General features: G+C 41.4%; 1 protein-coding gene across 1 annotated transcript in view; it reads left to right on the forward strand.

Moving 5' to 3' along the window:
- snd1 (staphylococcal nuclease and tudor domain containing 1) overlaps positions 1 to 20,592 on the forward strand; it is a gene marked incomplete in the record, with an annotated part of 188,071 nt that overhangs the window by 18,932 nt on the left and 148,547 nt on the right. Inside the window, 1 exon segment of the mRNA XM_046071990.1 lies at positions 9,905 to 10,006. Coding sequence (XP_045927946.1) covers positions 9,905 to 10,006 — 102 coding nt within the window.

A 20,592-nucleotide genomic window follows, 5' to 3' on the forward strand; every position in this document is an offset into this window, starting at 1 on the left:
TTCTGCTTCCTTTCCTCCTTTTTATATTTCTTTTAATTTCCAACTCTTGTCTTCGTCTCTCTCCTCCTTATATTTCCATCCCTCTGTATTCTGTCTGTCGCTCTGTCTTTGCCCGCACCAGATGCTTCAACAGTATGTGTTTTGTGCTTCATTACACTGTCGTATGTCATAGGGAGCCTGGGAGAGTGAGTCCAGATGTGAATGTTGTGTGTATTGTATTGGTGTTAAAATCAGCACAGTGTTGTATTGCTATTTCTTGCACTTCATGCGTATTTAATTGTTGTGTGTCTGATCTTTCATGTAAATAACCTGCGTATTTTTTTTAAAATTAGCCTGTCTGGGTACAGGCTCACTGTGCTACAAGACCTGTAATGATGATGTAATCTCCATCTTGAACTATAAGATCTTCAAATTGACATGCATAACGGATTCTTTTTTGTACTGTAGACTTTGTTGCTAGCTGTTAATAATAACTATAAGTGCGTAATTTACATTATGAACAAGTTGAGGAAAAAGCATGTCTGTGACACAACAGTAAGTATGCAGGTGCCTTTTATCATTTAGTCATGTGATGTATAATTATAGCGTGTTGTGACTGCTGCAGGACAGTCTTTGTTTTTTTTTTGTTTTTTTTAGAGATGGTGTTGCATAAAAACTGTTGCTGATTTTTGTGTTTTCTGGGTTCATGGTGCTGGTTTGGTTTAATAGCTAGTTATTTCTGTCTAGAGCTGCCTGTCTGTGATGCTGCTGGCTCCGTTTTGACTGTTGTCGCTATGGCAGCGATGCAGAGTTAGGATGAGGCTGAGACGAGCCCTTGGACTGTAAGGTAGAATAAATGCAAATGACAGAAGGATTGTAATTTCAGTGATATTTTAACTTCATGTTGTTTTTATTTTTTATAATCATGCATGGAATTGAGATTTTTTATTTTTTTTTTGTCCAGTCTCATTTGCCAGCTCAATTTGTATCTGATCACTAAATTAGGCAAGTGAGCTGTGACCTTAAGTGAGAAGGGGAACTTAATTTCATGCCCTGTCTACACTCTTTTAGAGATGCAGATATAGTAGTTCTCATTATGTTACTGGGTGCCATTCTTCTTTCATTAGCTTTTCTTGAATTATAAGTGTAAAGTACAAATGCAAAGTGTGTTAGTACACATGTATAGTGCATGTGCAGTGATAGCATGCACAAACTGAAAAGCCCTGATGTTTGTGAGGTTTTAAGCAGCGGTGGTGATTCTTACCTTTGGGTCAAGCGAGTGAGAGGTCACAGCAGGTATCTCTCAGCCAGAAGCTCTACAACACTGACATCATGTTGGCTAACACTGTCACAAGTGAGTCGGCATCTTGCTTAGAGTGCAGCAGACAGACCCAAAGACATCATCTCTCTCTCTCTCACTCACACGCACACACACACAGACGTGCGCACACATGCTTGGTTAAGCTGCATTAGCCTATGTCAGGAAACATCTTGGAAATTGGCGTCGCCGTGTGTGTGTAGACACTCCAGATGTGTTCATGTTAGCGCTGTAGCCTATCTATGAACCCCACAGGAAATCTCCAGAGAAAACAAATTCAGAAATTTGGTATTGTGACGTGTGTGTGTGTGTGTGTGTGTGTGTGTGTGTGTGTTGCATTCTCTAGAGGTCTGTAGGGATTTTCTAGTGCCAGTTGTCATTATTATCTCTGGATGTGTTCGTGCACTGTTTGTCTGTGCATTCTGCAAGCAAGGCCATTTATGTTAGTGTGCAAGTGAGCGATGTACCAGTGCACTGATGAACTGTGACTGTTCCTGCCAAGCCCCTCGTCTTCTCCTCCCATCTCCTCTAGTTCCTTTTAGTCTCCTAACACCCCCCCTCCTCCACTCTCATGACAATATTAATTGTGCACAGACTGACAGATTGGTGGACCAATGGTGTCTGGCTGCAGCAAAACATAGGACACGAATTTCCTCAAATGCTCTCCTCTCCCTCCCCTTTTCTTTCATTTTGGTTCCACTTCTGCCCATTGTTACTGCTGTGGCATATCTTCGGATGTGAGATATTAAGGTTGGGAGATGGAGTCAGCTTTTTTTCTTCTTTCTCGCTCCTGCTCCCCCCCCCCCCCCCCCCCCCCCCCCCCTTCCCTCTCTTTTTTTTATTTCTCTCTCTTGTGTGCAGCAGGACAAGCCCAGCGTAAACACGAGTGGGGAGAGATGTCTATGCTACTCAGTGACTCACAGTTACACCCACTCACTCACTCACACAGTGTGTTTGGATGTGTTTTGTGTGTATCTGCTTTGATGATGCACATGCGAGTCTGGAGTGTTTCTGTGTATGTGTCACTTCATGCATTGTAATCTATCTGTGTGCTTACATGGTTTAAGGAGGGTTGAGGACAGTTCTGATGGAGCACACCGAGAGGTCATCTCAATGCCCTTATGTAAGGCAACACAATGACTATGGCTCGTGCCCACGCTACTCCATACAGCCCTGCCTACTCGTCTAACATCTCCACAGTCCACCTGTGTGTGTGTGTGTGTGTGTGTGTGTGTGTGTTGACTTTGTTGATGATTTAGTCTCACATAGATCTTTCTCTGTCCTTTCTGCCACTGCCTCCCATAAACTATCAGTCTCTCTCTGCCTCTTACCCCCCTCGCTTTTCTTCGGTCTCATTCTTATTTTTACGTTCACGTTATTAGGTTTATTTTTATACTGGGACACTGCACATTGATTAGCATTTCTGTAAATACGGCAGTTTCAGTACAGGTATGAAAAGTCTGGAAAAGTATGTAGAATCCAGAATTTGACTATTTCCACATCTTCACAACTATATAAAGTACATCAGATTGTGCAGATAAGTCTGGAAGACTTGTTGGTGCACAGCTGCTGTTTCACATATCGTTATTTTGATCAGTTGCTATGCAGTAGTGTGTTTTTGTTACTAGTGTCTGCTCATGATGATGAATTCTATTTCACATCTACAATTGCAGTCAAAATATCAAGGTCTATAAAAAGGTGTCAGAATATGGAAATAAAAATGTATTGTAATGCCGTTACAGCTAGTCAGCTAATTATCAACTGTAGTGCACGGCAGGATGCTGAAATACAATGGAAAAAGATAAAGAAAGTGACAACATCCAAATGCTGTCAGAATGAAAACTGAAACCATACTAAGCAAAACAATGACACGTGGGACCAAAAGATAAACAAACGGGTAAGAAGATGATGGCTAACGAACAAGTAACAAAACAGCAATGTGAAAGACATAATTTAGAAGGAGCCTTGTATTAATCACATTTTGGTTCTCAAGTTTGTCTTATACAGTAAGATTTGTTGATTTTCAGTGGCTTATAAGAACAGAATCAGGCCGCTTACATTATACAAATGTCTCCTTTATTTTCGCTTAAATATTATAAAATTTTAAAGGGGATGTCGTTTCATGATAGCCTAGTCTTTAAGCGGATGGATCCATCTGTTCCCTAATCTCTATTTGCAACTGTGGCTTGCTTCTCTTCTTATCCTCCTGTTTTTCTCTTCCCTCCCTCCCTCCTCTGTTCTGTCCCCATCCTCCAAATCTTATGTCTGGCCGTGTGTGTGTGTGCGTGTGCGCCCTCAGCATGCCCCTAGACGGGCATGACATGCTTTGACCTCCCAAGTTTGGGAGGACGATGACAAGGGAGGAGGGTCGCCCACCTCGTGATTCACTTGTGAACTATTGGCTGGGCGAGTCAGATTGGTAGCCAGTGTCCTTCCTCACTACTGGATGAATATTTTTGGCCCCATTGGACTATTTGGCTTACACTGTTGGAAAAAGCAAGGATTTGACTTGTTTGTGTTAGTGCAGGGGAAGGACGTTTTACAAAGGACTGCATTATAAGATAATTTTTTGTGAACTTACTGTCGCTTACATCTCTCAAAAGCAACAAAGAACACACCACCTGAAATCAGTTTTGAACAGAATTAGTCTCAATACAGGCCATTTATAAATGTGGACTTTTTATTTGAGATGGATGCAGTATGTTCAATATTATTCAGTGTAAGCTGTGCAAATTTGCTCTGCGCTTTCAGTAGTTGAATCTATTCAGCAATATTTTATTTTTTTAGCAGGCAGCACTGCAGTTAGTCGAACACTGCATCACTGTATGTGTCTGCAGGGCCAGTCTGACTGTCTGTCTGATCCAAAAATTAAAAACAGCTCACATGCTTTACCTTGCTTTTTTTATGACATCCTTTATTAATGAGTGCACAATAAGAACAGTGGCTGCAACCTGTCAAAGCTGTCCCAGTAAATTTACCTGGACCAGTCTGGTAGGAGCTAATCATGAACTGAGTGGCTGTTCGTTGTTTATTGTGCTAAGCCTAATTTCATTCTGAAATCCAGGTTCTCTCGGGTCTATTGTGGGATCAGTTTGTAATGACTTATTTGTATTCTGGTGGATAGGCAATAATGCTGTAAATGTAAGATTATTACATTAGATTAATTTGATTTTGTATTAGTACCATAACCGGCTATATCCTTCATGCTCCTGCTTCAGGAGGTGTATGCCTTCTCTCTCTTTCTCTTTCTTTCTCTCTTGGCTTGTCTCACTCTCTCCACCCCAACCTTTGCAGCCATTTAATGTTTATGCATGCATGCATGAATGAGTAATGGTTTAAGGCATACAGTAGTAAATGTTGACTGTTTGTCTCAGGCTACCAGTGCACTGCTTAATCCAAAAATAATTGTCTGGGACACATGCACACAGCAGTGCATTTCTCTTAAAATATAGGTTACACACAAAATAACACACTCTTCTCAATCAGTTAATTGCAAGAACAAAGGCCTAATACTGTACACTCCCCCAATACCTAAGCCATACATCAGAAAGCATGACGTGCGCCTGAGTCAGGATTTCACCCTTGAAGATCCAGAAGCGGCAAATGCTTCCAGCAGTAGCATCCACACATTTGCAGGCCAGCCCCTGCAGCCCTGCGACACTGTACAATCCAGCTAACGTCATGCCTCTGCAATAGTCAAAGATGATTCCTGAGCTTTAGCTGGTAATTTGGAATGAAGGGAATTTACCCCAAATAGAACAGAACTCCCCCTGAGGGATAGTGAGAGCAAACTATTGTTATTGGGTCGCGGTTGAGACATAACAGTAACACTCTTCTCTTTCTGTAACCTTCCTGCAACTACATAATAACAGTTTAAGGATGGTGTACACAGAGTTTGTCTTGTCTGTGTAATTTAATGATGCTAATGTTGTCAGTTTGTGTACGGAGACTGAAGTTGAAATCGGCTCCATAGTAAAATAATTAGAATGGACATGGTCTGTATTTTCACAGACGACTCATGGTGGAACAGTTTGTTTTGTTTGATTGGCAGCGGAGCACATTTATATTCAAACTGTTTGAATTGCACTTAGCTGTCAGGCAATGCTTAATTCTCCTTTTTGTAAAGCACTGCAACTGATGTGGACCCTTTTTGTAGTTTGAGCACAAAGCAGACCAGACCCATTGTGAAATATCAGGTAGTTGCTGCAAATAATTGGCATCATTGATTTGTTGTGAACAAACAGTGTGGATTTTTGCATTTTATATCAAATAATTTCGAGACTCAAAATTCCTTCTCTCTCTGAGAGAAGGGGGGGGTGAGATATCAACTCTCAACAGACGGCTGAAGAGGTGAAAAGTTTACTTTCCCTAAGTGCTGTTTCTGGGCAGTTCGATCGTAAAATTTGCCACCTCTGATGCCGCAGCCAGATAACGCTTGGTGCCTGACTGTTAAAATGACAAAGAAACACTAACCAGAGATTATAGCCTATCAAAACTCTTTTGGAAAGAGGGCAGGAAACCCTAAACTGCCCCCCCCCACCCACGTAACCATGGCAACTGTCCTCCCTCTTTGTTTAATTATCGCACATCAAAGGATATTCTCCTCTTCACACCCAGTTGTAAATACATGAGGAACTCCAGGACACCCGAAAGACTGCCCTGAACTGTTTGTGTAAACAAAGAGTACTGTCTCCTCAAAACTCAAAGCCTTACCTTGTTTAATTAAATAATCTTTTAGTTACTTGACTAGGTCTCTCCACTGTATTTGAGTAGTTATGTTACCATGTTGGTGTTATTTGTTGTCGGAAAGAATTAATTTTGAGTTCATTTTGCAGTGTTTTAATTTTCAGCAAGGATCCCTGACCTTTATTCATTTTATGTTGTAATCAATGCTCTGTTCACAACACTTTCTGACACTTCCTTTATAAAGGATATGATAAAGAAATGTCATCCTATAGTCGATTAATTTTCCAGCTCGAATTTAAGGTTAAATGACTAAATTCCCCAGCTCCTAAGCAGAAGGTTGTTTTAGGGTTAATCAAAGCTATCATCATGTAACCCGAGCTCCCCCAAGTGGACAAAATAAGTATTACATGCCATCGTCTGAAATACCGTTTAATGTATAAATGTCACTCTCTATTTATCTTGTCCATAATCTGATGCCATTCGTGTATCTTGCTTATATTCTCTAAGAACGTGTAACAGCCAATATATACAGAAAGCTAGTTAAGTTCCTCTCATCTGATGTGATTCTGAAATGCTAACCTTAAGGTTGAACTACTGACAATTGTTTTCCTTTTTATCAAATCCTTAAAACTAAGAACTGTATACCCACTTGACAATTAAGGTTTGATTGTGGGAAGATATTTGATCACAATACACGCAAATAGATTTTTGATTAGACATATTAAATGTTCTTGTTCTCTCCAACTGCACTTCGGCGCGTGCCCCGTCTCCCGGCAACGCCCTAAGAAATTCGACCCGGCGCAGCGAAGGCCCTTTGTTCGTTTTGAAGCCACACACACGTGAAGCGCCGCGACCTCGATTTTTATTTATTTTTTTTTCCCCCTCGTTTCCAGCAACTTTACTCGCTTTTTTTATTTTCTTTTTTTTTGTTAAGTTATCAGTCCGTTAAGTTGCACTAGTTTAATTCAAGAACCAACCACGACCAAGTTCTTTTTAGGTCTTATTCGTCGAGCTAATCCCACCGACGCAGGACCAGCCACGTGGGCCGCCAGCAGTAACAAAGGACATCCAAACAGAACAGCCTAATTGCCAAACCGAGGACGGTCAACACTTGAGGGTTTTTCTTCATCCAGACACGGAGAACCCCTGGAAGATTCCCTAGCAGAAAGCCAGGAATCAGGCAGCTAGCGGCCAAGGAGGCTGGCGACCCACAGTAAGGCAAAACAAAGCATTCTGTGATCAGTGATGTCCAATAGTCTGTTAATCCATTATCTGTAGTCCTTAAAACTCATAGCTTGTGTTCATTAGCTGCCCGTGTGACTCAAATTCTCCCCACAATAGAACTCCACATCCTCATTGTTTATTTCTTTGATGTATATTTAACCGCATTTATGTCACCTTAGTTAGTTAATACATTTCACTGTAATCAAAGGGTGTGTGTGTGTGTGTGTGTGTGTTGCCTGTGTGTGTGTTGCCTAACTCCAAGTTCCTGTCATGAGAATTTACCCCTTCGATATGAGACTGATTTTAAGATAATTGAACAATTGTTAACTAACTGATCACTAGTGAATAATTGTATAATTACTAACCATACCCAGGGAATCCCGAGACCCTGGAATCTTGGGTTGTGCCCCGTGAAACGAGAAGCTTTATGAATTAATATTTTCTGAATATTAAAATTCATAATTTGGTATTAATTCGCATAAGTTTATTAAAACATAAGTAGACATGCTGCAGATTCCTATGACTACCTATGCTTTTGGTTGTAACATTTGCTCTCATTGTCTCATATTTTTGTTTTTTTGACTCTTTCACCTTGCTGTATTCCACTCAGTCTTGCTCCATTCCCCATAGACGTTCTAGAAGATGGAGGAGTAGTACCTTTTTGTCTTCCTTGTCTGCTTCTCCACTCCTTGCGCCTAATTGGCATAGAGTGCTGACATTTACACTCTTAGTCCTCAGTGACATGGCTCCCTTTCCACCGTGAAACAGCTTATTAGTTAGACAAGATTTCTTCTTTTTTTTTTTTTCTCCTTTCCCTCTACTAGGTTCATTCTTTACTTTTCCCTGTACTTTATCATGTGGTTTTGACCTCTGTATATCAGAATCCTAATGGCCTCCAAAATGGAGTACTATGAATAGGCTGTGTGTAAACTCCCCTTAAGATGCAAACACCATCATTCGGTATCTGGGAATTGCCTTTAATATATGTCGTTAAGAGAATATGCTACAAAGTAAGGTTCATTCAGCCAAGCAGTGCACGCTTGGTAAAAGTTATCCTCGTCCCCAGCAGTGGACAGCTAATTCCACAGCTCAGTTGCAAAATGGAGCATTCCTTGCTGGCAGTGCTCCTAAAAGGCCTCATCATCCCACCGCAACTGACTTGGTAGGGATGAAAGACCCTGACAATAAGCCCCAACTGACACAAAATGGAGGACATGAGCTCTCGGCTGAGTGGTAGGGATTTCCACTGGCCATGTGTGAGATTAACTCACCTCCGAGGTTCCATGCTATGCTGACTCCACTAGTGAAAGTGGAGAGGGATGGGAGCGAGGGAGTTAAACGATAGATGGAAAGCGATTTAACTCAAAGGCTATTACATTCTTGCCAAGGTTAAAGGCTGAAAGATTTGGCAGTTTCCAGAGCTCCTTTACCAGGGCCAATCCAACAGGCCTTCTGTGCAGTCATGCTCAGACTTAGTCAAAATATTAGCAGTATTTTGCAAGGAAGAAATGTCACTGAAACATTCCTTGGTGTAGGATTTTTCTGGTTGACACCAGTAGACTTCTCCACAAGATGTATTGTGGAGATGTAGACCTTAATGGAGCCATGTGCACATACAATCAGAAGCTCACACACCCTTTGCTCCACATATGTTCTCTCCACATCCATCTGCCCAGCTGGGTGCCACACCTGGCAGCTCCGAACAACTGGCGAGGCATTAAAAACGAATGAAAACCATTGAAGAGGAAATGAGGAATTAATACAACCCTGTGTGTTCATTTGGACAAGTGTTACTTCTGTTTGTATGACAGATAATGATGGCGTTCATAGAAGAGTGTGGGAGGGGCAGGGGTGGCGAGCATACTGGTATTGTCATTCATAGCCTTATTCCTCCTGTTAGCGCCTGTCGTTTATTTTCCCACTGCGTCATTGTCATTTGCTGTATAATTTTTTTTTATCCCGCCCCTACAAAAAGGGCACCTGTCTGTGTGTGTGTGTGTGTGTGTGTGTTTGTCTCTTCAGACTGGGAGCAACACAAAACCTCAGCCTCCTTTGAAAATGCAAATAGGTTCTATTTGTGGAGTGCTCCTGTCAGAGAGTGGGTGAGCGTATTGAGGGAAGTTTTTGTGTGCAACTGAGTGTACGTGTGGCTACATCTGTGTGCGCACATTGTGTTAAACAGATGCACAGAGGAGAGCTGACACTGTGTCTTTGCCATGGATGTTTGCATCCGTGTCCTTGTTAACTTTGTACTTTGATTGTTTTTGGGTTTTTTTTTTTTTTTTTTTTTTGTGCAATGTGTCAGTATTGACAGCAAGAGAGATGTTTGTGTTTGAGGAAAGTGTGTGCGTGACCGTGCGTGTGCGAAATGCAGTTGCTCACTAAAATATATCGCAGTGAGTTCAGAGTCCAGAGTCTCCCTGTTGGAGTACTGAAGTAGAGGGAAAAGAGGGAACAAACAAGCAGACTGTGCGAATCTCCGTCTGTCTGTATACGTGAAGTGGGAATTTGTTTTTGGGTGTGCATGTACCTCAGGTCTGCATTTGCTGCTGATATGTTAAGCCACACAGTTTTGAAAGTGGGAATAACGTTCTCCTTCCCTGTCCTTCTCTCTTTCCATTTTGTCTTTTCTCTCTCTACATCATCTTCCTGACCCTTCTCACCAATTTCTCCTCCATCCTCCCTGTCTCTATTCAGGAGAAGAACAAGGACAAAGACAAACGTTTCCGTCCGCTCTATGACATCCCCTACATGTTTGAGGCCCGTGAGTTCCTGAGGAAGAAGCTCATTGGTAAAAAGGTAAGAACCGACTATGAAACCTCCCAATCACTCTTTGTGTGTGTGTGTATCAACTTGTGTGTGTGTGTTAATCAACTTGATTGCCTCTAGTCAGCTTTTCATTTAAAAAAAACAGGGTTCCCCCCAGTGGCTGTACATGCGCTACAACACCCTTTCCCCCCTCACTGGTAGCCAAACACTCATTTCTGAAGCCCTGAGCTAGATATCTATTTCTCGACCTCCCTGTTTGAATACCAAGTACTCTCATTAGATACCCTGGGGCTTGGTATTGGCCTGGACGCACCCTTTAAACAAGCAGTGTTGATTTCCCCCTCTTGTCTCTATTGATCTACTGGGTCTGAACACCTTGGGGGCTGCTATGATTTACACACATCTGACCCAGCAGAACCCAGCACTGTACTTGTGAGCACTCAAGTCACACACCTCCACTTGAACATCTGCCCTTTTGTGTTAAAGCTAGGGTAGGCAATTGATTTAAGAAGCATTTTTTGTTATATTTGTTGAAATGTTCTTTTTAAACCAGACAGCATTCAATAAATCAAATACTCTATGAAAAAAATCCAGTATCTGTGGCTGTCGCATGACTGTAATAAGTACTGCTTGAATCAAATGATTGGCTGGGGTACCTTCCTGTCTACCTACCTGCCTGCGCATACTCTGTCCGTGCACTCATTGCACATGAAAATGTGTTTTGGGGGAGTGGCTTTGCAGAGAGGCCTGAAGGGAGGGGATGTGAATACATCAGTTGGAAACATTCAAAATCAAGCTGTCTCTTGCTAGTTTCTCCAATGTTGCCTACCATAGTTTTAAATTTGAATAGATACCTTAAACCTGCATACTTTCTAATTCTCAGCAGGGGGCGACTCCACTGGTTGCAAACAGAAGTCTATGAGAAAATGACCCTACTTCTCACTTGAATTGTTACGTCATTAAACACTTAATGAGTTGTGCTCTCATCGCTAGTTTCAAGTCCTCTTCAATACAGTGTGATGTTCAATGTGTATCCTTCCCCAGATCCACCCTCTCATCCAAATATGGTCATTTCTGCTTCCAAAAAACAGAAATGACGATTTATGCCATATGCCAAACACAGTGATTACCTACACTTCTTTTGTACAGTATATGGTTGTCTGAAGTCTGAAAGAGCGAAAACAAACTTAAACTATAACTGCAAGCAGTTATAAGTGGGGTCCAAGCCTCCTGTCGCAAGCCGCCCCCCCTGGCCCTGCGGAGGGCGCGCGAGTCGGCCCGGGCGCCCCGCCGTCGTACCGCTTAAGGTCCCCACGTTTGGTGTTGATGGGGCCATTCCAAACAGAGGCAAAATGTCCTGCCTTTGAAAATGCCATAGGAATTAATGGGATTTAGTGAGAGATTTCAGCTTCGCTTTTAGCGCCACCTCTTGGCCGAATTGCACAATAATTGTCATGTGTGATCAGGGCCCCATGGGGAACAATTGCCCCAAACTTGGTATTAATCGGAGTTGTGGTTGTGGAGATCTAAAATGCATGTAAGTCGATGGGATCTTTTTGAATAGCGCCAACTAGGGGCTAACTGTAGCAAATTTTGCACAGCCCCTCAGGGGGGCATGCCACAGAAGGTCCTCAAGTTTTGGCCTTTCCAAGACTGAGATATATAATATTTCCTGTTTTTAGCATTTTTGCAAATATTTGTTAGCTTGCAATTGGGACATTTTTTGTCGGATCAAAATTCCCTCTACAAACTTTTATCGGCTCGGTCCAGAGATGGTCTGCTTCGGAGGAGTTAATTAATTAAAATAGGTTTTCGCAATTTCGTGAAATGAAAACGTCATCGCACAGAGGCGTGTCCTATACCATTGGAATCGGCAGCATCCCCCAAACACGTAGACGTAAGGTTTATGAATGTGTGGTGAGCCGTAGTTATCCTGCAAAATGTCCTTTGGTTAGAAAATCCCATTGAAATGAATGGGGTAATTGAGCTTTGATTATAGCGCCACCTTTTGGCCGAAGTGCACCAATTTTTCAGGTTTCATCAGGGCCCATGGGGAACAATTCACCCAAATTTGGTGTCAATCGGACTTGTGGTTATGGAGATATAAAATGCATGCAAGTCAATGGGAATTTTTTTTGACGTCTTTAATCTGCAATAACAGCGCCACCTATGGGAATATTTGGGTGAAGTTTGGTGCCTGTAGTAAGGGGACCATGCTGAAGAATTCGGCTTAGGTTTCATGTCAGTGTGAGTTGTGGTTATAGAGGAACAATTTCCTTGGATTAAATGGCGCCCCCTAGGGGCGAGTTGCACCAAGTTTTGCACAGGCCCTCAGGGGGGCGTCCCACATTAACGCTCCAAATTTGGTGTCGATCGGCCATTCCAAAGCGAAGATATGACATCATTTCCTGTTAGTAGCGTTTTTCGCAAACGTTTGCTAGCATAAAATTGCGCCATTTTTTTGTCGGATCAAAATTTCCTCTACAAACTTTCATCAGCTTTGTCCAGAGATTATCCGGCTTCGGAGGAGTTAATTAAAATAGGTTTTTCAGTTTCGCGATGTAGTGGAAAAAAAGGTTAGGCGGACACAGAAGGTGTGGCCTATACCACGAGATTCAGCTCGATTCCCCCGAACGTGTGGATATAAGGTTTTTGATATCCGCCTCGTAGGCGGGAGTTCCAAGCCCAAACGCGTTGACCTTGCCTTTAGCGCCCCATAGAGTTAGTAGTGTGCGATTTTTATTTTTTTTATTTATTTATTTATTTATTTTTTTGTGCCTGAGGTACTTGCAGGGGTTTGTACCTACCCTATGAGTTTCTTGTCCCTAGCAGTTACCGTCTAAGCTGCAGTAGTGGAATTAGCGGCGGAAGAATAAGAAAAACTAAAAACAAGAACGATTACAATAGGGTTCCCAGCAGCTTCGTGGTACTGGGCAGGGTTCCCAGCCCACTTAGGGCTTGGACCCCTAATTAACTTAATTTACTTAAATTAGGTTAATTGAAATAGTTTAGATACAACTGTTACAAGTGAGTACTGATTTCTAACCAGCTCTGTCCAGTTTTAAACATAGCAAACTTTGACTTACATATCAAAATAAAGTTTTCAGCGCACACAGTAAGTTGTTTTTACACCTGGGTCCCCTCATTAAATCAGTAAAATTATGTCTACATTGTTGTTGTTGTCCATACAGTGGCAATTTTGCCACCTTTAGTGGCAGTAAAGGCACAGGGAGAGAAGGCGGCTATTGCATAGGCATGCCCAGGGCTGTTGTCCACTGCCTGTGTTGAATGATTGTTTATGTTCCAAATAGCTAACTCTTAACACTTTTCAGACACAGAAGGGGCCACATTATAATGAAAACCATGTAGGAAAAGATTGGAATCTTTCTTGCAAAAATTTACATGGAAATACAGTTGAAAGTGCAGAATGGTGGAAAACTGCCAGAATGGTGCATTCATGCACAATCATACTGACAAAATGACTTCCACAGTCTGAAATTATCTCATAAATTCAAAAATGTGTTTTTCAGCTGAATTTTGAGTATTAGATTTTGGAGCTTAGACCTCCACAAATTGATTCTCAGTGTGCTTTTCAGAATGTACGAAACAAATGTACAGATTTCAGGGATACAAACCACAGAGCCCAGACAATTGATGGAATAAACATTCCTGTCTCACACCAAGTGTAGAAAGTTAAATAAAACATTTTGTAGTACATTAATATGATAAAACACATGCACCCACTCAAAGCCAAAAGCCCAAAGAGTTCCTTTTGGCATTCAGTACAGAAGTGAGATTCATATCCCTGTCCCAGCCTCTCATCACAGTCATTTTAATCATCCTCATTAATGTTTTTTTAATGACTGAAAAGTCAACTGTACGCTGGCTTTTGACGAGTGAAGCGAGAATAATGAATCTGCTGTTTATTTGCGGTGTTTGTGTTTGGGGATAATGAGTATGCGTGTGATGGGAATAGAGCAACTATAGCCTTTTCAAGGTGTAAAAATACTGTACGAAATATGGCATTAGCATGATGACGGGGAAAAAAAAATGTGTGTAGCTTAGGTTTGGAACATCAGGCCGCAAGTACAATTCTGTTTGTTTGTATATTTGCATGTCTGCATTAAAGCACTGTGTGTGTGTGTGTGTGTGAGAGAGAGAGTATTTACCAATAGCTGGCAACCCAAAGAAAGGGAACAATAAAAAAAGGAATAAAATAATTCAGTACAGAATAATCAGGCATAAATTATGACATGCAACATGTCTACTCCATACCTTCACATATTTTATATTAATAATTATCCTCGGCACATACATGTACACACACGTGTAAGAGGAAAGTGTGCCTGATTGTGTGTGTGTGTGTGTCTTTGGGTAGGTTCACACCAGCCTCGTTTAGTCCAGGTGATCAGTCAAGAACATAGAAAATAGAGAACTTACAAAAAAAATATGAAAAATAAGCTAGAAATACCATAAAACAAATATGTACAATATACAATAATGATTATAATATGTAATATTTATTCTTGATGAAACTTTTGATATATTGAACTTTTTGTGTGTAGCATGTAGGGACATATGCATTAATTCAATCAAAGAGATACATATAGATTATGTAAACATAGCCTGCTTTTTTTCCTTTACCAGCCTTTTTGCAGGGGTCAACTTTATGATTTTTGGATGTTGCAATTGTGGTCCACTTACTTCACTGATCCACTTCGTATTCAAACAAGTTGTGGTGTGATCTGTAAGACTGTCAGATGGCAGAATGTCTTCCTTGAAATGCCTGTGTTATTAAATGGTGTCTGTGAAAGTTCTCAGTCATCCAGGTCATAGTTATCCAAGGATGATTAAAATCAAGGGCAACTGGACTTTGAAGATACTAGATGTCCCTCATCCAAGAGACTTCTTCAGTTCTGACTAACTAGGGAAACTCCACTATTTTACCTCAGATCATTGATACTGCCTTATTACAGGTCTGCATATCCCTCACTGCTTTGGACAGCATACACGAAATTGCTTTTCTTGTGTTTGGGTGTGCAGACTTTGGGGTGGACCAGTATCTGTCCTAGCGTGTTTTTTGCATTTAAAAAACACAGGGATGTGATGTTGGTTCAAAATCTAATTTTAGAGTTTATCTAATACTCCAGACACACATGGAATCATAGTGTTTTCTGTTTTTGATCTTCTTTTCCTCATCCCCCGTAGTGTTGGTGTTCTTGTGTCATTAACATACCTGTATTGTGGCTCTGTGCTGTTCCTCTTCAGGGCTTTGCTCTCCACTTCGTCCATGTAGATGTTTGCTGCAATGGGGGATACTGGTAAGCCCATGGCCTAGCCATGCTTCTGTCTGTAGAATCCTCTGTTGTGCTGGAAATAGGTGGTGTTTAGACAGAGGTCGACTAATTTACAGATCTGGTCAGGGTTGAGGCTAGTTCTGTTGTCCAGGGTGTTGTCTTGTAGCAGTCGTTTACTTGCGGTTTCTACTGCCTCCATGGTGGAGATGCAGGTGAATAAAGAAGCAACGTGTTGTTAAATGTTGTTTAATACCCGCTGTCCATATGCACTGCCGTCTAAAATATGCTGATAATGCGCTCCAGACCAACACGAACCTGACAGTGCTCCAAGATCTACGATGTCCAGGTAGAAATTTAGAGCAGTTTATTGTGTTTTTACTTGCCTACTATATGGCTAATAATCAAATGCCATTTCCACCACATAGCTTTTGTTTACAATTTCTGTACTGTTTGAGTTTTGCCTTTGTGAATGCAAACTGGAGCAGTTGGAAAATTTAAATAATGTCTCATCCTCGCATTGGTTTGATTCAGGAACGAGACCTTTTCGATGTGAGCCCGCCCTTAAGTGTGATACAATTATACATGTTTTTACCAGAGTGCATCAGTGGCCCTGTTTTTACTGTTGGCATTAAAATGCATCTTGTACAGCTCTAAATGCAGACGGAAGTGCACTCCATTTGGTGTTTAGAGATTTTGATCACTGAGGCTACAGTTGGTGGTGACGGTGGTCATCAGGGATTTGTTTAGTGTGAATGCAAATGGAACCTTGACCACCTAACTAGTGTTGTAATATGTGAAAAGCAAACAAACCTCGACCGTGAATTACCAGCTACTCTCTCTCGCTCTAGTGTTATCCAATGACTTTCTTTTTTATCTCTACTTAGCATTTTTCTTGATCTACCTAGAACTAGCCTCAAACTTCCCTTCCCTGTCATTAAGCTATTTATAATGATGAATATGCACTCACTGGCCACTTTATTAGATACACCTGTTGCTTGTAAACTAATCAGCCAATCACATGGCAGCGACTCAATGCATTAAGCATGTAGACAGGGTCAAGACAACTTGCTGAAATTCAAACCAAGCATCAGAATTGGGAAGACGGGGGATTTAAAAGTGGGTTTGAATGGCATGTTTGTTGATGCCAGACCGGCTGGTCTGAGTATTTCAGAAACTGCTGTTCTTGTGGGATTTTCAAGCACAACCATCTCTAGGGTTTTACAGAAAATGGTCAGAATAAGAAAAAATATTCAGTGAGTGGCATTTGTGTGGACAAAAATGTCTTGTTGAATGGGTAGACTGGTTTGAGATGACAGAAAGGCAACAGTAACTCAAATCACCCCAAGTTACAACCAAGCAGAATACCATCTCTAAACGCACAACACGTTTAACCTTGAAGCAGATGGGCTAAAGCAACACAAGACCACACCGGGTGCCACTCCTGTCAGCTAAGAAAAGGAAACTGAGGCTACAATTCGCACAGGCTCACCAAAATTGGACAATAGAAGATTGGAAAAACGTTGCCTGGTCTGATGAGTCTCGAATTCAGTTGCAACATTCGGATGGTCAGAATTTGGCGACATGGAACCTTCCTGCCTTGTATCAACAGTTCAGGCTGCTGGTGGTGTAATGGTGTGGGGGATACTTTCTTGGCACACTGTCGGCCCTGTAGTACCAATTGAGCATCGTTTAAACACGTTTATCTACCTGAGCAACAATCTCTAATAGGTTTCTTGAACACAACACTGTACTCCAATGGCCTCCAGAGTCACCACATCTCATACCAATAGAGCATCTTTGGGATGTGGTGGAAAGGGAGAGTCGTATCATGGAGGTGCAGCCGACAAATCTGCTGCAACTGGTATGAATATATTTATAAGGTGTACCTAATGAAGTGGCGTGTGTGTGTGGGGGGGGAGGTTGGGGGGTACATGTTAGGGCTGGATATGTTAACGCGTTATTATTGCATTTACATCGTGTTAACGTGTTAAGGCTGACAATTATTTTATGTCACGTTAATACAATTTTTATTATTTAGAAAGTCTGTTGCTCACTGGCTCTGAATACACATACAGTCAAAGCATGGGTCACAGGAGGGGTGGGATGTTGATCAGCCTGCAGATCACCCACCCAAACAAGCAGCGGAGGGAGGCTTTGGCAGACTACGCTGGATGCAGCGTGTGGAAGAAGTAGATAAACAAAAACAAGACAAGCGATCAAATGCCATAGCGTAGTGGATAGCTACACACTGCATGCTGATAGGTAGTGGGGAAGATGTTGGAACGTTCTTAAAATCACAACGGAGTTCTGGCACGGGTTGCTCTTTGTTCCGGTGATCAGACAGAGAGACGAGCGCTCCGCGTGTAAATGGCACAGCTGTAGCTTATTTAATTTTATGTTAAAATTATAGGCTAACGTTACATAACTTTACCTGATAGGCCTTCATTTTTGCGGTGATGCTCTGCCATGTGAATTCCCTCCTGTTGATGTCCTGTTTTGTAAACCGTAAAAGATTCTGGAAACAAACAGCGAGGATGAGTCTCTCTTGCAAAGAGTTGCGTCCAAAAAGTTCAAGACAATTCAACATCGGCGCAGGGCGGGCACTTCACCTCACTTAACAGAGACGCTTGCTACTGAACAGACTGTTTAGGCTGCTCCCTGATAAAAGAAAAATGTTTCTGCTGATACCTGTTCAGAAAAAACCCCAAAACAGATTCATATATGTTAACCTGTTGCTCAGAAGGTGCCTGTTATGACTGTGGCTCTGTACAATTAACTTGATTTAACAAGCAGTCTCTAATAGCTTTGGTTTTATATTTGATTTGATTACATTAATGTTTAAGTTGACAAAATGTACAATACACTACTTTAGAATTCATTGTTCAATTTTGTGCATAACTATGCGATTAATCGCGAGTAATTGCATAATGTTCTGCGATTAATCGCAATTAAAATTTTTAATCGTTGCCCAGCACTAGTATATGTATGATTAAATATGCCACTGTATTCTCCTACATTTGATTAGCGTTGAAGTTGGGTCTCCCATGTGTGTGCTTTATTGGCTCTTAGGTTTAAGTAGAGAGCTCTTGCCAATTTGCCAGTAGTACATCCTCCTCCTTCCTCAGTCTGTAAAAATCAATAACAAAAAAGCCCTGGAAAGTTGCTTCCCTCCCATTCCTTTACCCGTGTGTCTTGGTAATAATAAAGCTCTGAATTGAACATTCTGTCACCATGTATGATTTTTTTTTTTTTTTATTCTTTTTTTTTTTTTTTTGCACACCCTGAAAAAAACTTCAGGCTTTTAAAGGTACAAGTATCACCCTTTAGCTGTCAGGTAAATGAGAGAGAATTAGTTTGGATCAAATGATCACATGCTCTTTTATTTGTGAGCACAATACTTAACCGTAAAGGTTTCAGTGTTAATCTATGCTACCTTTTTGCCTACTTGAGTTGTCAAGTTGTATTGTAGGTAGGCGCACACAAGTGTACAGATGCATGTTGCACTCCAACAAGGAGAGGAGTTTAGTCGACCCACTTACTGTCATCCTGTGTCTGAACACTACGCTCTATAGAGACAGATTTGGAGCAGTAAGTATTAGTAGAAGACTCTAAGACCACTGCTTTCCCTGAAAGTCTGCACCAGAGAGCTCCACTTTTCTTTTTCTTTTCTATTTCCTCTACGACTTAAACCGAGACAAAGATTTTACCTCCAATAGGGGAGTAATTGGGCCTTGATCCGGTCGATTTTTATAAGGGAATACTCTGTGCTCTGGGTCTTCCCTGAAAAGAAGAACTGGAAGAAAACCTGAATCACATACAGAGATGTAACTGCAGATCTTATTGTCAGATCCCAAAATGTGTATCTTCGCATCATCTGGCTTAATCTGGACTTGGCCAAAGATAATCGTCCTGTCCAGTCACATGGCTCGGTTATCAGATTGACTACTGGTATTCCCCTTGACAACATTCCCTTTTAAAACTCAGAGCGCCTAAGAGTACAGTATATTGCATGAATTGGGAAACGAGCAGATTTCCCCCTGACTAAACTGTCTAGGATGTGACTAAGCATTAACTATGAGATTCAAAGCTGTAATGCCACCACTCCGCTTTAGGAGAATAAAGCAAAATTAAATGCTTTTTTTTCTATTAAAACCTCTATTCCTCATTTCTATAAGGAGAGCATGGTGCTTTTGATCTTTTATAAAGCATATCTAATATTCATTCAAAAGACTGCCTTTTTTTTTTTTTGGCCAAGTGGAGTCTATATTTGATAGCTTTCGGAGGCAGAAAGGAGCTAGTGCAATGTCTGGTCTTTGAAAGAGGACTTCACAGCTACAGGTGGAGATGAAATCTTCTTCACAGCACTAACTCCAGCAGCTATACATTGTTGATCAATTTCATGTTGACAGAACTTTTAGGATTTTTTTTTTTAAACTTAGTTTATTATCACTTAATTAAAATGATTGAAATAATTAATCTGATTTTGTGATATTTTTGAACATAAAGTGGCATTTAGAGGATTGTTTATAGCATGTTTCACTATCACTGAGTAACTCATTAAACCATATGTCAAAAAACATGTTGGGAACTATCCCTTTTTAAGGTTGGCTACAGACTCATGTCTGTCTCCCTTTCTCGCTCATATACGGTAAATCCCCACCCCCATTGAAATGGCAGGGCTTGCATGGTGAAATAATCCCAAAAAGCTTGATTTGGCTAACTTTATAAGTAGTGCTTCTTGTGCGCCTGGGTCTCAGCCTCAGCAGAAAAAACGTCCAGTGGAAATGTTGCATTAAGCCACTTATCAGGGTTGAGCACATTTGGATAATCCTGCGTGCTCAAAGTGGCTCCTGTTATGCAGCTGCTTGTGTAGTACAGTTAGCGCCAGAGTTTTCCCATCTTAATGGTGTGCATGTGAGTGCATCTTTGCACTGAGAATGCAATGTGGTGTTTATTTGAGAGAGTGAGACTTGATTTTAGGGGAAAGCTTGAGGTATATACGTTCAAGCAGATGCAACGCATGTATGCCGAAGCATCACGGGTCCCATTGTTGAGAATCCAGATGGGGCTCCCTCCTCTTCTTCCTCCTCCTCCCCTTTTTTCTTCTCTACGTTGTGATTAGGTTTTCTCCTTCCAGCACAGCTCATTTCATTAAATGATTGCCAGCTGCGATTACAACCTGCTAAAAACACAGGAGCAACTTAAGCAGCACACACACACGCACGCGCGCGCGCGCGCGCGCACACACACACACACACACACACACACACACACACACACACACACACACACACACACACACACACACACACACACACA

Source organism: Micropterus dolomieu, linkage group LG16 (genome assembly GCF_021292245.1).
Source record: "Micropterus dolomieu isolate WLL.071019.BEF.003 ecotype Adirondacks linkage group LG16, ASM2129224v1, whole genome shotgun sequence".
NCBI classification, from domain to species: domain Eukaryota; kingdom Metazoa; phylum Chordata; class Actinopteri; order Centrarchiformes; family Centrarchidae; genus Micropterus; species Micropterus dolomieu.